This window comes from Colius striatus, chromosome 3 (genome assembly GCF_028858725.1).
Source record: "Colius striatus isolate bColStr4 chromosome 3, bColStr4.1.hap1, whole genome shotgun sequence".
Lineage (NCBI taxonomy): Eukaryota > Metazoa > Chordata > Aves > Coliiformes > Coliidae > Colius > Colius striatus.
Genome location: NC_084761.1, coordinates 45,199,986 through 45,214,126, shown reverse-complemented (window position 1 = coordinate 45,214,126; position 14,141 = coordinate 45,199,986). Strand labels below are relative to the sequence as shown.

Genomic DNA, 14,141 nt, shown 5'->3' with positions numbered 1-14,141 from the left:
TGCAGGCTTAATATCCATCCAGCACCTTATTCCTGCTGCCCTTCTTCCCCTCATTTGTGAGGTGCCCGCTTAGGCTACATTGTCAGAGTAGACCCTCACAAATTTTGTTTTAGATGTCTGGTTTTGGTTGCTAACCCATTAAAAATTCCCAAGGATACAGAAGCAAAGGACACAGTGCTGTTCAGCATTTGCAAATCACAGAGAACAACGGGGCATAGACTTCACTGGGTCACTGAACATGTGAGTCTTGCTATCCAGAATTTAGTTCCCATCAGCTTTGTTCTCCTGTTTCCTGGTACAGCTTTTCAGATCAATCTTTGCTTTTGATTGCAAGCAGTAAGCTTTCAGATTGTTGGTCTAGTGACATTTTGAGTGAGATGTATAAAAATCCTCATTCTACAACAAAGAGCAAAAGGAACAAATGAAAAAAAATACTCAAGACCAAAGCTTTTGTATTTCAGCAACTATAATAAAACTCCTAATTCTACACTTGATGTAACTCCCCAAAAGGCCAGTGTCCAGAGATAACGAGCAGTGAAGAAATGTAACAACCAGTGCTCCGTGGCTCTAAAATTCAGGGTATGTGCATGCTTTGTACAAATAGGAATACAGGAATATTACTTTAGGTATTTGAAAATCTTTGGTCATAAACATTTTCACCACAATGAAGAAACCTCAGGACAAACAGCTGACCCTCACTTTGCAGCATGAAGCCATGCGCCACAGAACAGAGTGATGTCCCTGACACCCTCCAAACAACACAAGTTTGCTGCTTTGCTAAATGCCACAAATATTGTGGTGAATCTACCAAGGCTGCTCCTGTATTTTGGTATGCTCTCCATTCCATCTTTTAAACAAAAATCTGTTTTTAAAACTATTTAGTTATCCTGCTGCAAATAACTGAGTCAATGCTTCTCTGTAAACTGGCCTTTGCTACACTGAGTGAGAATAGGTTTGAATTGATCTTAAGTTACCCGTAGACACCCACACACAGAAACAAGTGAGCTCATTCTGAGCTTGGAACTGACCAGACACCAGCCGGGTCCAGTCCAGAAATCAAGCAACGGCAGCAGGGAAGCACTCTGGTTAAATCAGCTCCGCAGCAGAGAACACGAACCCTCACACCACCAACCTGGCAAGTTTGCAGACTACAGGGGGTTCATACCCGGCCACACCAGCACGTGCTTGGAGCAAGCTCGTACTTGCATTCACATAAACACGTTCAATGTGTTCACAACCAATTATCATCAATTTCATTAGCCAATCACCCATCTATTAACAAGCCCCATGCTTCTGGCCAGCAGGCTGACTAAGCTTTCATGCCTCTGTGCAGGCTTGGGATTCTGGCCAGGCACATGGGAGCTCATGCTCACAGCCTCATTTCCAAATATCATACTGCTGCTTAAAATGACTTAAAATTACTAGTCGGTTTGCAGCAACGCAGCTAAATTAGCAATCAGTTTCTTACTTCATAAGAGTACTAAATGTGAATAGTTAAATGTGAGCCTTCCATTACGTCATTATCTTGCATGTGTGAGTCTCTGCATTGGTCACAGTTTCTCCTGATTATTCACACTTAACAGCACCACCTGCGAGCACAGACCTTAGGTTTATCTTATGCAATTTTGCATGGGAGAAACTGACACACTTCTCTTGACTGATCATCCATCTGTAGTCTACTCACTGCACTTTCAAAGAAAAGCCATTTTAAAGACTTAATTTATGCATGTAGTGTAACGTAATGTAGTATATGTTCAAAATGTCACATCACTTAGCACACAGATGTTGAAACCACAGACCATCACAGCTCAGCTTATCCCTTCTTAATGTATTTACTTTTCCAATGTTGACTATTTACTTTTCCGATGTTGACTGTTTCTTCTATTTGGCAACAACACGCTTTGGAATCTATTATTAGTGTTGGGATTCCCAACTCATGCCAATACAGAATAATGTTAAAATTATCCTACCCAAAGTGGCATCATTTTCTCCTTATACCTCTCTGAGTATGCATCTGGAATGTATTTTTCAAATAGATGCTATACAAGAAATCCAACATTGGGCCCACAATAAACATGTAGATCTGTCTGACACATTCAGACAACATATGACAATACATTTTCTAGTACAGCAGTGTAGATTACTTTGTTTACTTCATTATGTTTTGCTTTCATTGTTCCAGCTACACATTTTATTTTCCAAATATTTCCTTTTAAAAAGGCATCCTGTTATAACGATGACCCAGCTAGTGCCATGTTTCATGCCTGGTCTGTGTGACAAGCAGCTTATGCTGTTATCATGGTACTTTGCTACCAACCTACAACTGCAGTTGTGATCATTTGTCCCAGAAAGTGGTCACTGTTTTCATAACTCTAAAAACTGAAAGAGGCAATAGTAAACTGAAACAGCAAAGCTTCTTAGAAGTGTTAAGTTAGGAACTAGTCTTTTAAATGTTACAATTTTATATTCATGTTTCAGAATGCACTTCCCTTGGGCAGCATGGCAGTATACAATCTCAACTGTTCTGACTTACCCTCTGAGTGTTAAAACGGATTTTTAATCGACTGAAATGCACACAATCCCTAGACTTTCTGCAGCAAGTCAGACTTCAAGAGAGTGGGTTTGGCGTCTCACTCTTCTGAGGTTAACATTGTAGGTAAACACAACTCACGTGTTGTATAGCCTGGTGTCGGCACACTGGTTCCCTATCAAACCCACAGCATCACATGCTACAGAGCACAGGCTTGGATTTATAACCCTGGCATAGTTTGGGCCTGCTCTGCCGTGGATAACCTCCAGTTACCCACCTGAGGATACATCCGCCACCAAACCCTTTGCCGCTGAGGTGGCTAAGGAAATGAAGTTTCCTTACATCAGCAACACTAGCAAAACCAGTAAAAGTGGAGGCAGCTCCCGGGTCGGAGTAGTGTTTAGGGGGTGCATAGTTTGCCTCTAACCATGCTTCTGGACACCTCACACAGGGGGCTGGGTTTTTTTCCTTTGTGGCAGGCTGCCCGCTTAGTAGCGGCACGGCGGCTAGAGGGCCTGTCTCCGGGTGCTCTGCCCGGCTCTCCCCACTGCGGCCCAGGCACGGCCCCACCGCCGGGGCCTTGCCGCGGGTGAGGGGGAGCCGGGCGAGGTGTGCTGGTACAGCTGCCTACCGTACCTGGATGAGGCCGCGGCGGTGCAGGGCGGTGTGCACGCAGCCCGGCACCTCCCCTCGGAGCACCACCGAGCCGTTCCCGTTGGCCAGCCGCCAGCTCCCCCGCAGGCTATGCACCTCCGGGCCTCCTGCGGCCGACACGCCGGCCCGGCCTGCAGCTAACACCAGCAGAAGGAGCAGCAACGGCAGCACCGACGCGGGCCGGCCCACGGCGGCGCCCGTCCGCCTCGCAGCAAGCCAGCATGACTGCCGGGAGAAGCCGGCGGGAGGCCTGGGGACGGCGGCGGCTCCGCGCCGCGGCCGCCTTACCGCCATGGCCCGCGGAGACGCTGCTCCGGGACGACGGACGGGACGGGAGGACAGACAGGCAAGACGTGGCAGCAAGCGGTCCGTACGGCCGCGTCCTCAGAGGGACGGGGCGGTGCTTCGGGGTGGGGGCGGGCGGGCACCTCCTCCTGCCAAAAGGTAGCGGCTCCAGAGGGCCACTGCCCAGCCCCGCTGTGAGGGGGAGGAAAGAGGGCGCGGCTGAGGAGGCGGCAGCGCGGCCCCCGAGAGCGTTAGCAGTCGGCCGGCCTCGACAGCCCGCGGGCGGCCGCCTTACCGCCCCCTCCCCGGCTAAAGCGAGAAGGGTCCCCTATGCGAGCATGTCGGCACAACGTGAGGAGAGAAAGGCTGGCCGAGCAGGGCATACCCGTCAACAGCAGAAGAAAGAAGAAAAAGCGCGGTTTGGTTTGTTTTTTCTGCTGCCAGAAGAGGCACAGCCGAACACTGCTAATAGGAGCAGAGTAAAGTTGCAAATTTTTCAGATGTAGCAAATTTTTTAGAGCTCCAGGTAAAGCGCTGTGAAAGTGGGAGGGCGGAGGAAGAGCTGTGACAACGAACGGTGCAACAGGTACTGACAGTACTGGCTCCCTCGAGTCATGAGATTTCCTCAGACTTCCACCTCTTTTTTCCCCTAAAATTTCAGAGGCGTATAAAACCAGAACAAACATCATGAACACCTCATTAAAAAGTACTCTTGTTTCACATAAAGCAGCACTAGCTCTGTTGCTGTGGATTTTATTTCTAAAAATGGAGTATGTTCATCGGCAAAGAAGCAGAAGGGTCAGCTCCACTGAAACAACCTGAAGTATGGTTTCCAAACCCCATTGTAGCTTTCCTGTGTCCTCTTTCTAGCTTAATCCCTTCCTTTACCACCACCCCAAAAAAGGAATTAAAGCAACAAGTTCTTAAATGGCTCAGTGAAAGGAGCCAAAAGGAAAGCAGTGGTCTGAGCTACTCTTTTAGAGATAGTCAGTCACTCGACTTCAAAGCTCAGCTTCCACCGAACTCCAGTGCAAACAGACCCAGATCATCTCCACAAATTGCAGCTATTTCACACCATGCTGAGGTTGCACTTCATCCAGCTTCTTCCTCCAGCTGACACAGTGCAGCAGGTGGAAAACAGGTGTGCAATCCCCCGAACCTCATTTCATCATACAGAAAGGTGTTCAGACTTCAAAGACTTTGGCACCTGCAAGAATGACTGACCTCTGTACCTTCTGAGGATTGTGATAGCATAAAGCAGAGTATCTCAGACCTTTCACACCTAGATTCACCGTCTGCCTGCTCAGCTGTAAGGACATTAGAAAGCAGTTAATTTGGGTTTTTTTCAGATACAAATTATGTCATTCCCTCACACAGCTCAACTTGAAAATGCTCATTTCAGTATCCACTCCATAAGCTTATCTTATGGGTTGTAGCATTTTGGGGTGGGAGTTGGGTGGGTAGGGTTTTTTCCTTTTCTTTTTTTTGGGGGGGGGGAGGGGGCAGGCAGGGCTTTTTTTATTGTTTATTCTTAAAGTATAGTTGATCAAGTCACTATTCTATTTGGATACATGTGATTTTTATTTCCTGTATGAATCAAGTCAGAATCCTGGTCAGGTGGGTTGCTGTCTGAGAATACACTTATAGGAGAAGGTGAGATATGCTTAAAAAACAAAACAAAATCATACAAATTCCTTTAAAGAAGCAATACTAGCTGTAGTGCCACTTATCTCCCTGTTACTATAGATTTGGTTTTTTTCTTTTAACAGAAGAGTCAGGTCACTGCCTACAAAGAAATGAAAGTAGTAACTACACGTAGTTGCATACATGGGAATCTGCACAGAAATGCAACCAACAGCATTCAAAGAAACCTCAATAAATGGCAGGACTTTATTCAGTTTTTCCATTTCTGCTGTATGTTTTCTTCCTGTCTCTAATCACAGACTGTAAAAGTGGATGAGGAAAAAGAATACATAAAACACCTTGGAATGCTAAAGAGTTAATTGCTTTAACAACATTTGAAGACAATTCATACACCAAATCACATAAGAATAACATGTGACTGACAGAAAAACATGCTCTTGCTCCTGGTGTGTGGCATATAGCAGACTGCAGAGAAGAATAGGGATAGAGGAGATTTGGTTTCGCTCCTGGCTTTCACACAACTAATTCAGCACACCAGAAGAACCCACCCTAAACATGTCTTTAAAATATTGCTGAACATGGTCAATGTGCCTTTATTTTTTTGATCCGAATTCTTTTGAGCTGACAACTATTTATTTTAATACAACACAAAAATGCCAGCCCTTCCATTCATCTACCATATAAAGAAAAATGTATATGATACAACCACAGGTGATTTTTTTTTCACCTGTAAGAGCACAGGGGTGGCACAGTTCTGTGAAATAACTGGTCCAAAGAGAGAAACAGTAGCTGATCTTGTTGTCACTCTGAAAAAAAAACCAACTTCCAACTTCAGAAAGGGATGGCTGAGACTCACACTGTTTGGCAGCAGGAGTCTGGGCAGAAATTTAGCTCTTGGAACAGTTACTCTGTGAGTATTTTTAAGACTGAGTAACCCACATTTGATATATTGACTAACTGAAATGCAGGTCCCATTTCAGTTCAACTTCCCAGCCATATTTTAGTGAGACTGGCAAAAGAGACTGTCGTTGAAGATTTGAGTTACTGCAACTGGCTTCACACAGTGTAGTAAAGTCAGTCAGAATTAGTATCTTCTCACCTGTAAAAGTTCAGACTGTAAAATCATTATACATTAATAATAGAAAGCCTTGTTCTGTTTCTGCCCTCATCTGTCAATGAGTAATGCTTTCAGGACATTTGAGCAATTCAATGTATTTTCCTTAAATTCACTCATGCAACACTAAATGCATTTAAACATTGTAGGGCTGATTGAGGGACCTTGTAGAATATTATTTCTCAAGAAGCAGATTTACAGATAATTAAGTTTTAATGCTACCAAAGAACATCTGCAATCTGGCCTTTTTTCTTTTTTTAAATCTTTTCAGCAAGTCATGTGATAGCTTCCCAGTAAGAAGGAAACTGCATTTCAAGATGTTTACTGTACTTCCGTGTTTTCTTTGCCTTTTATTCGTTCTGCTGAAGACTGACAGGGGCAACACATACAAAAAACCTCAAGCTAAAAACAATGCTGTAATTAAGTATTCTGAGAACACGCTGTTTCCTTGTTCAAAGCTTATAATTAAGTTAAATCATGTCTCATTTTCATGTCCCAGTTTTAAGGGTGTTTTGTTTGTTTGTTTGAGGGTATTTTTAAACAAATGACATTTTTGCTGTTTAAAGATACAAGAGTCTTAAAGGCTGTGGTTTTATCTTTTAAAATCTTAAGACACAAAGCAAGGTCTTTTGTGTGGCTTTCTTTTACTGTGCACCATACTTCATTTCTTTCTGAAATGCCACAAATTTTGGAGGTTACTACAATTCTTACAGCAAGTGGATATTCTTTATCAACTAAGACAAAAAGCTGAAGGCAAAACCACACTTACCATGCTATTAGAATAAATTCAGATTAGTTCCATTGAAGCTGTCCAAATTCTGCCTGTGAAGTCTTTTGTTTCCAATTGCTGTGCAATTTCTATCATCAGGATGGGCTGTTGCTGTTTTCTCTTTCAAATTCATGTTCATTGAGTTCATGCAAAGCTTTGAAACAAACAGGTTCTCACAGATTTGGCCGTGATGCTTTAAGATATTAGTGCCCCCACCTGTCCAGCCTGAACTGGTCTTCTGCTGGAGGTTACCACCTCTGAAGCAAAACAAGACTTATATTCACTCTAGTCCCTATCCAGCCTTGCTATCTCTTTTGGTAATCTCCGCAGATGCTGCTGCCGCTGCAACAGACCATTTGTCAAAGATGCAAAACTACTAAAGGATCATCTGCTTTTGAGAGTTTTGCATAAATGCAACAGTATCGATGTAGACAAGTTGGATAAATTACTGGCACAAAATTGGACTGGTGTTTGCAGGACTGTGAATACTTTCAGATCGCACATCTGCCTGAAAGCCCTACAGCTCCTCAGCGCTAACACCTGTCCTGTGCTTCTTGACTGCCTCTGAAAAACTTAAAACTGCTATGCAAAATAGTTACTCCCCAGGGTTGCTGTAAAGGCAATACAGTGCAGAGAGCCCTCCAGCTAGACAATTGTAAAAGATAGACAGAAAGAACACATTTCAGGCATTACTCTGTATTTATGTTGAACTCCATCCCAAAAGGATGTTAAAAATAACATGAAGAAATAAATTAACATTGCTTTTAGCTGAGGACAGTATTAATACATCACTAGAAGAGAATGCTGTACTAATTTATCATGAGCAAAATACAAAATGATGATCTAAATGGTAGGCCTAAAGTTTCTTTCACAATTATTGTAAAGTCTGTAGGCAAGGGGATTTCCCCAGTAAACAGAATTTCTCAACACTAACAATTGCCAGTAATAAAAAAACAACGATCTGTGGAAGGGAAGCTACTGGTCCAAGCAAATGCTATACAGAGGGGAAATGCAATAAACTAGGTGACAGTGAATTAAAAATTGCATAAGCAGAAATACAGGAAATACCTTCAGCATACCCTTAAACTTCATCAGGTATGCTGGAGCAAAAGCTGGTATTTACACCTCCACACAACACCTTGGTTTGAGATGGGCTCAAAACACAGGATTCAGGTTTCAGGTTGCCACCTTCCATAGCACAGATACAAAAAGGATAAGGATCTTCAGAGCCAGCATGACCAGATTCCTAAGGACAGGTTCTTTAGAAAGAGGAATTCCCACAGCTTTTATTTTCTTCAATTTATAAACATTTTTGAAACAATCCTAATCTGTTCCTAAGGTTATGTAAGACTGACCATTGTCATTTGCCATTTGTCTCACAGCAGCAAAGTCACTGTCTTAAGATTAGGTATGGTGCTGCCCAAGCTCCCCATGAAGTCTTGTTAAAATTTACTTAAAATATACCTAAAATCAAAACTGATTCGCTGGCACTTAACAGGAAATCAGTAGTACACACAGGGACATTACAGAACAGCTTGCTTAGCCTTTCTTAAAGATCTAACATTAGGCAGTCATTTGTGACCACCACAGAACCTATGACTCATCCTCCTAAAACACTTAGAATTCGATCCCTCCAAATCTGGTATGGCACATACAGTTTCTCCCACGACGGAAGTTTGAGAGGCTTCTCTTGCTCTTACTCAGTGCCATGTACTTCTCTTGGCATTGTGCCGGCAGAGCAGAGGACATACCAAACAGATTACTCTCCATGTGAAACATATATCCAGCCTCCTGTTTTAATGAATGTTTGCCATGCCAGCGAGTACTATTGGAATGTCAACAAAAAAATTATAGCCGATCAATTAGATGAGTAAACTGAAATGGATTTGGAGTTGCCAAGACAGCTGGGAGCTGCATTTCTGCTCAGTCACTCCAGACAAACCACTGGGGCAGGTCAAGACCTCTATTTCTCAAACCTTTCGTGGAGGTAATGCCCCTGACTTCAGCACTAGGATGAACTCTGACTATTCATTTCTGCAAATGTGACCCTAATACAAGCATCATGGAATATTCAAAATTATTGAAAACTGGGTACTCAAGTGACACTCCCCCCCCCCCCCAAGAGATCAGCACCTACAAGAATTGCCAGAGTTTTTAAACAGTGAGGCTCCCACTGAATCAATTCAAGCCCCACACAGGCAACAGCATAAGCCAAGAGCCTGCCTACATACAAAAACTCTTCACTTGTCTGAATGATACCACTGCAAGCCTCTTAAGTAACAGAACTACATCCTCATGCAGTCCAGGATGCTACATGCTACATCACTCACTGCACTGGTACAAATGTCTCAGGAGTAAGAGTTACAGAACTTGACTCATGTACATTCATCAAGTAGATGCATTTTAATATGGGCTCTTTTTTCCCAAATGACTTAGTACATAAACAGCACTAAAAATACTTTATATATGCCCATGTGTAAAAAAAGCATTAGGTGTTTGATTCACCTTTTAACAAAAAGGAAAGACTACTCCAGCAAACAAAGAGAACAAGGAGTACTAGATTGATCACAGAATATCTCAACTTGGAAAGGAACCATAAGGATCATCAAGTCCAACTCCCTGTTTCTTGCAGGACAAACTAAACCATATGACTAATAGCATCATCCAGATCCTCCTTGAACTCAACAGGTTTAGTGCTGTGACCGTTTCCATGGGGAATTTGTTCCAGTGACAGAACACCCTCTCAGTGAAAAGTCTTTTCCTCATTTCCAACCTGAACTTCCCCTGACTTGGCTTCGTTTCATCTCCTCGTGTCCTGTTTTACTCTCTTACTGTCTGGATCCAAATCTGTTGTTTTGGTACTAGTAAAAATTTTAGTATTTTGATACTTGCACTAGAAGGAGGGAAGGCATGCTGTAGTTTTATGACTAGAAACATAACAAATAGCCTTAGAAATTTGAAAAGAACCCCGTCTCTTCAGCTCACTCCTTAGCAAAAGGCCCCAGCTTCTTCAACCAGTGTCTACGTTAATATATTACTCACATTCATTTTGTTTACAGCTAAATCCTCTGCCTGGTGGATGCAAATAATCTGATGCTCAAATTATCGCCTATACCTTCCATAGCTCCTACAAGCAGCACAGCTCTGCAGAAGATCTCTGCTTTCTTGCCACAAAGCCTGCAGATAGGCACAAGGGCAGTGGCAGCCTGCAAGAAAGGATCTAAAAACCACCAGAGATCACTGCCTGGAATCCTCCAAGATTGCTTCAGCAAGTGCAGAGATGTTCAGCTAGTCTAAGCTGGTATAGAGCTACTGAAAGGAGGAAAGCTACTCTGTAACTTCACTTAACCCTATAAATATTCAGCATGCATTTTGATGTCTATAGAACATTTTACAAAAGTGCCATACTATTCTGAAGGTAAAGCTTTAATTATTAGTGAGAGTTAAAAGAGTGAACAGCCACCTACATTTTTGGCACTTTTTACGTACCAGCACAACAAACAGTATTCAGCAAATAATAATATCCAAAGGTATGGCTTTCTGCTAAATGGACTTCACCACAAGAAGCAGTCATGATTCCAAAAACAAGGTTTAAGATGCAAAATCATCTTGAAAACTTATCTGTCAGTAAAGGTTCCACTATATTGACTCTCTCAGCATTTTTTGAATACAGTTTATCAGCAGTGGTTGCACTGACAAGTACAGTTTTAAAGGCCTGGAACTCTGCTCTGAGGGATTTCAGACACATAAAAAAAAAACCTTTAAAAATTTTTAATTAAAAAAAAAAAAAAAGGCAATTTAGTCTAATGAAGTAGTTCAGTATGTCCAGCAAGTTAACAAATAATTTTTCCTCAATATTCCCTTGGCAGTCCTCCATACCAGGTCACAGCCACAAAGATTTATTTGGATGGCAGATGGGTACAGCTAAGCTTCCTTCTGCCATCTCCTGCTGACAGTTAACAGTAGACAGCTTAACACTGACACGAGAAAGGCACTACATGACTGAAGGTCACTCATTGTTTAGCAAACATCTTGGTAGCAGTTTGAACTTGGGAGATTTTTTTCAAGACCTCTTCTGTTTTGTTGTGTTCTCTTAATACCAAGGAGGCTGATCCTCTGTTTATCCTTCCAGCTTCCCGACAATGACCTGTAATCTTGTAACCACAAACTATGATTACTGCTACTTCCTCCTAGCACAACTCTTCTAGAAGAGCTTATCAGTTAGCTGCAGCTGGCTTGGAAGGTACAGCTGGCTGCCCTCTCCACTGTCCACACCCTAAATTATTCATGATGTATGTGTCAGCATATGCTACATGGTAACTTCTCTTTAAAAATTCACTGAGTGACCACATTTAGGTCTTCTCTTTCACTCTTTGTCCCACAGATTTGTGCTCTAGATTCCAACATGGCAGTTGTTTCACCCATACTCATTTAATCTAAAAAATTAAGAATGTTTTTAACCCATTTTTTTCAGTACAAGATTTCCAGCCATCTAGGACCACTACCACAATTAACAGAGTAAAAAAAGATTGTTTTCTAAGTTACTCCTTCCCCCTTTTGTCATGCTTTGCACCTCAAGAGTCATTACTTGCCCTAGCAATTGCATAAACCTCTGATTCATAATTTAGAAGCACTAAGTCCCCAGACACTGCCTAGCTAAGTCACGTGAAAGAGATTCCTCATCAGCCCAGGGAAGGCGGCAAAGAGAAGTCCATCTAGCAGAGTAGGTATGTGTGCAAGAAACAAGAAAAGAATAGCTCAGGTCTCTGAAGTGGAAACAAACACTGCAGGGTGGTTGTGGAAAAAAAAAAAACAAAACCAAACAAGGTTAGGAGGAATGATTGGTCAACTATAACCTATTTCTGTATTGAGTCTCCTGCCCTGTGAACCAGAGATGTTCTAGCTAAAGCTATGGCAACTTCTCTTTTCATCTTCCTCTTTTTTCTTCAATCCTCCCCCCAAACACAGCATAATACATGTGTGGCTAGTAAAATGCCACGTCAGTCACATTAAAGAGAAGTCATTTCAAGGAAAGAGCTTTACATCCAAGAGACTGGCCAATGGATTCCTACAAGCGTGTCTTTTTGGTTTTTTATTCTGAAAAGTTATTTTCTTGTATCAGTCACGTCAGTGATATTATGTGCAAAAATATGCTTCAATGTTACCTGCATTGTCTTAAAGCTTGTGTTTTCTCATATAATTTATCCAAACAGATTGTGAGTTTTTTACTTGTTTCCCAATTCATAAATAAAAAGTTAAGTCTATGAAAATTCCCCATCCTTGGCACTGAAACAGTAATTCTGAGTGTGAAGTGTCGCACGTATGAAGTGGGAGTGGAAAAATGCCTAGCTAAATTAATTAATGGCCACCTACCTTCCTCTGCTCTAATCCAGTTGCTTGTAATTTATGTCATGATACCTCAAAGTGCAACTTTCAATCAATTTGGAATGGACTCTCAGAAAACATGAATAATTCCGTAAGCAAGACTTAGAGAGGTCTTCATGAAATACAACCCAAACTATAAAAACTAGATGTTCTTTCGAGGTCCCTTCCAGCCCTTGAGATTCTGTGAATGGGGTCCTGATTCATTTACACAAGAAAGTTCTCCTTCTTAGGCTGGTTATTGACATCTGCACTTGTCACTGAGCTTAGAACTTGTAACCAAGCAAACTATGAACTCCCAAACTAAGGGATTTTTATCCTACAACAATTGGGGTAAAACAGGGCTTTTACTGTGTGTAACTGCACACTCTGGCTTAAATATTTCAGTTGACTTTTCTTTGTAGACAAACCATGAGAAACTTTTGTTCTGCTTTTTATAGCACTGCTGCTTACCAATGTTAAACTTCCATCTTCTGAGTGCCCCATTATTATTTATGCAAAGCTAACAGTATTAAGAACCTCAAATACATAGAAATTACTGCATCCTAAAGATTTTATAGCATTGCTATTACCCAGAAACCCCAAACCGTAAGAGTTTGCAAAAGAAGCTTATACAAAGCCATGTTCAAGCTCTTGTGAGGGGCTCTTATTTTTACTAAATTTAACAGACTTGCAGAATCACAGAGGGACTTAATACGCACCAATGACGTGCTGCCTTCATAATAAGCTCATGTGGTAAGATTTTATATTCGCAGTTCTGAAGAAAGAAAGCCTTCTCCAAACATCATACATCTCACTTGCACCTAATTTCATTGAACTAGCTCATGTATTTCTATATGGTCTGTCTTCTAGCCTTTCAAAAAAACTCCATCCCACAAAACCACCAAAAAAACACCACCAAAAAACCCTCAAATCCCAGCCAAGCCCAAACCTCTCAGAGGGGAACACTGTGGATTCTAACAGAAGTCTGCTGAAACACTACAGAACAAAATCCTCACTTGGCTTCACAACAAGGAGAAAAAAAATCAAGAAAGGGTGGAGTGCAAAAACAGAGGTATACAAAAACTGAGAAAAACACACAAACAAAACAGTAAAACATACACATCTAAGTTTGTCAAAGCATGTATGTCAATTAGACCACACAGATTTGCTGACAGTGGTCAATGATCTTGAGGGACTTCTCATAGACATACTGAACTCAGTCACAAATACTAAAGTCAATTCTCCAGCCAGCACTAATCCATTCAATAAAAGGATCTCTCAATGTCGGTTTCCTGCCACTAGGTTTGTTACCTGAGAACTCCTACAGTCACTACCAGTGATACTTTCCTCGATGCTCTTCCAAGTACTTACACAAAATCTAGTACCTTATAAAGTCATCCGGATTTCTTGCTCCAGAAAGAGCATTACAAAACCTTGCAGTAGGAAAAATAAAGTAACGGTTACATTGAATAGATCTTTCAATTTCTAAGATATCTGTGAATTAATTAGTAGATTTTCTGCATTCACTGTCACAGCAGATGTAATATCATGGCAAAGAATCTGTAACCCTTGTTTTAGCACGAGTATGCTTCCTCAAAAAATAAATAGCTTAATAAAATACTTAATACTGAAATGGTGGTGTTTGCCAGAGCTACGGCACACCTTTGCCATTTACTTTCACAAATTTATCAGGAAGAAAGGGTTACAGACTCACACTATCCTCTGTACATATGGTTGTAAACTGCAGTTCTTTGCCTAAATGCCAAGAGAATCTTGAGTTG

The 14,141-nt window shown here is 41.8% G+C and overlaps 1 protein-coding gene across 4 annotated transcripts in view; it reads right to left on the bottom strand.

Annotated features, from left to right (window-relative positions):
- The window catches only part of MANBA (mannosidase beta), a 49,574-nt gene extending 41,894 nt beyond the window's left edge, over positions 1 to 7,680 (bottom strand). The window contains exon 1 of one of the 4 annotated variants that reach the window (XM_061993174.1): positions 6,997 to 7,680. In XM_061993174.1, coding sequence (XP_061849158.1) covers positions 6,997 to 6,999 — 3 coding nt within the window. In that variant the 5' untranslated portion in view covers positions 7,000 to 7,680. Of the gene's footprint in view, positions 1 to 3,166; positions 3,624 to 6,996 lie in introns of those variants that run through there. The other 3 variants (XM_061993171.1, XM_061993173.1, XM_061993176.1) reach the window with 3 other exon arrangements.
- Positions 7,681 to 14,141: the final 6,461 nt, after the last annotated feature.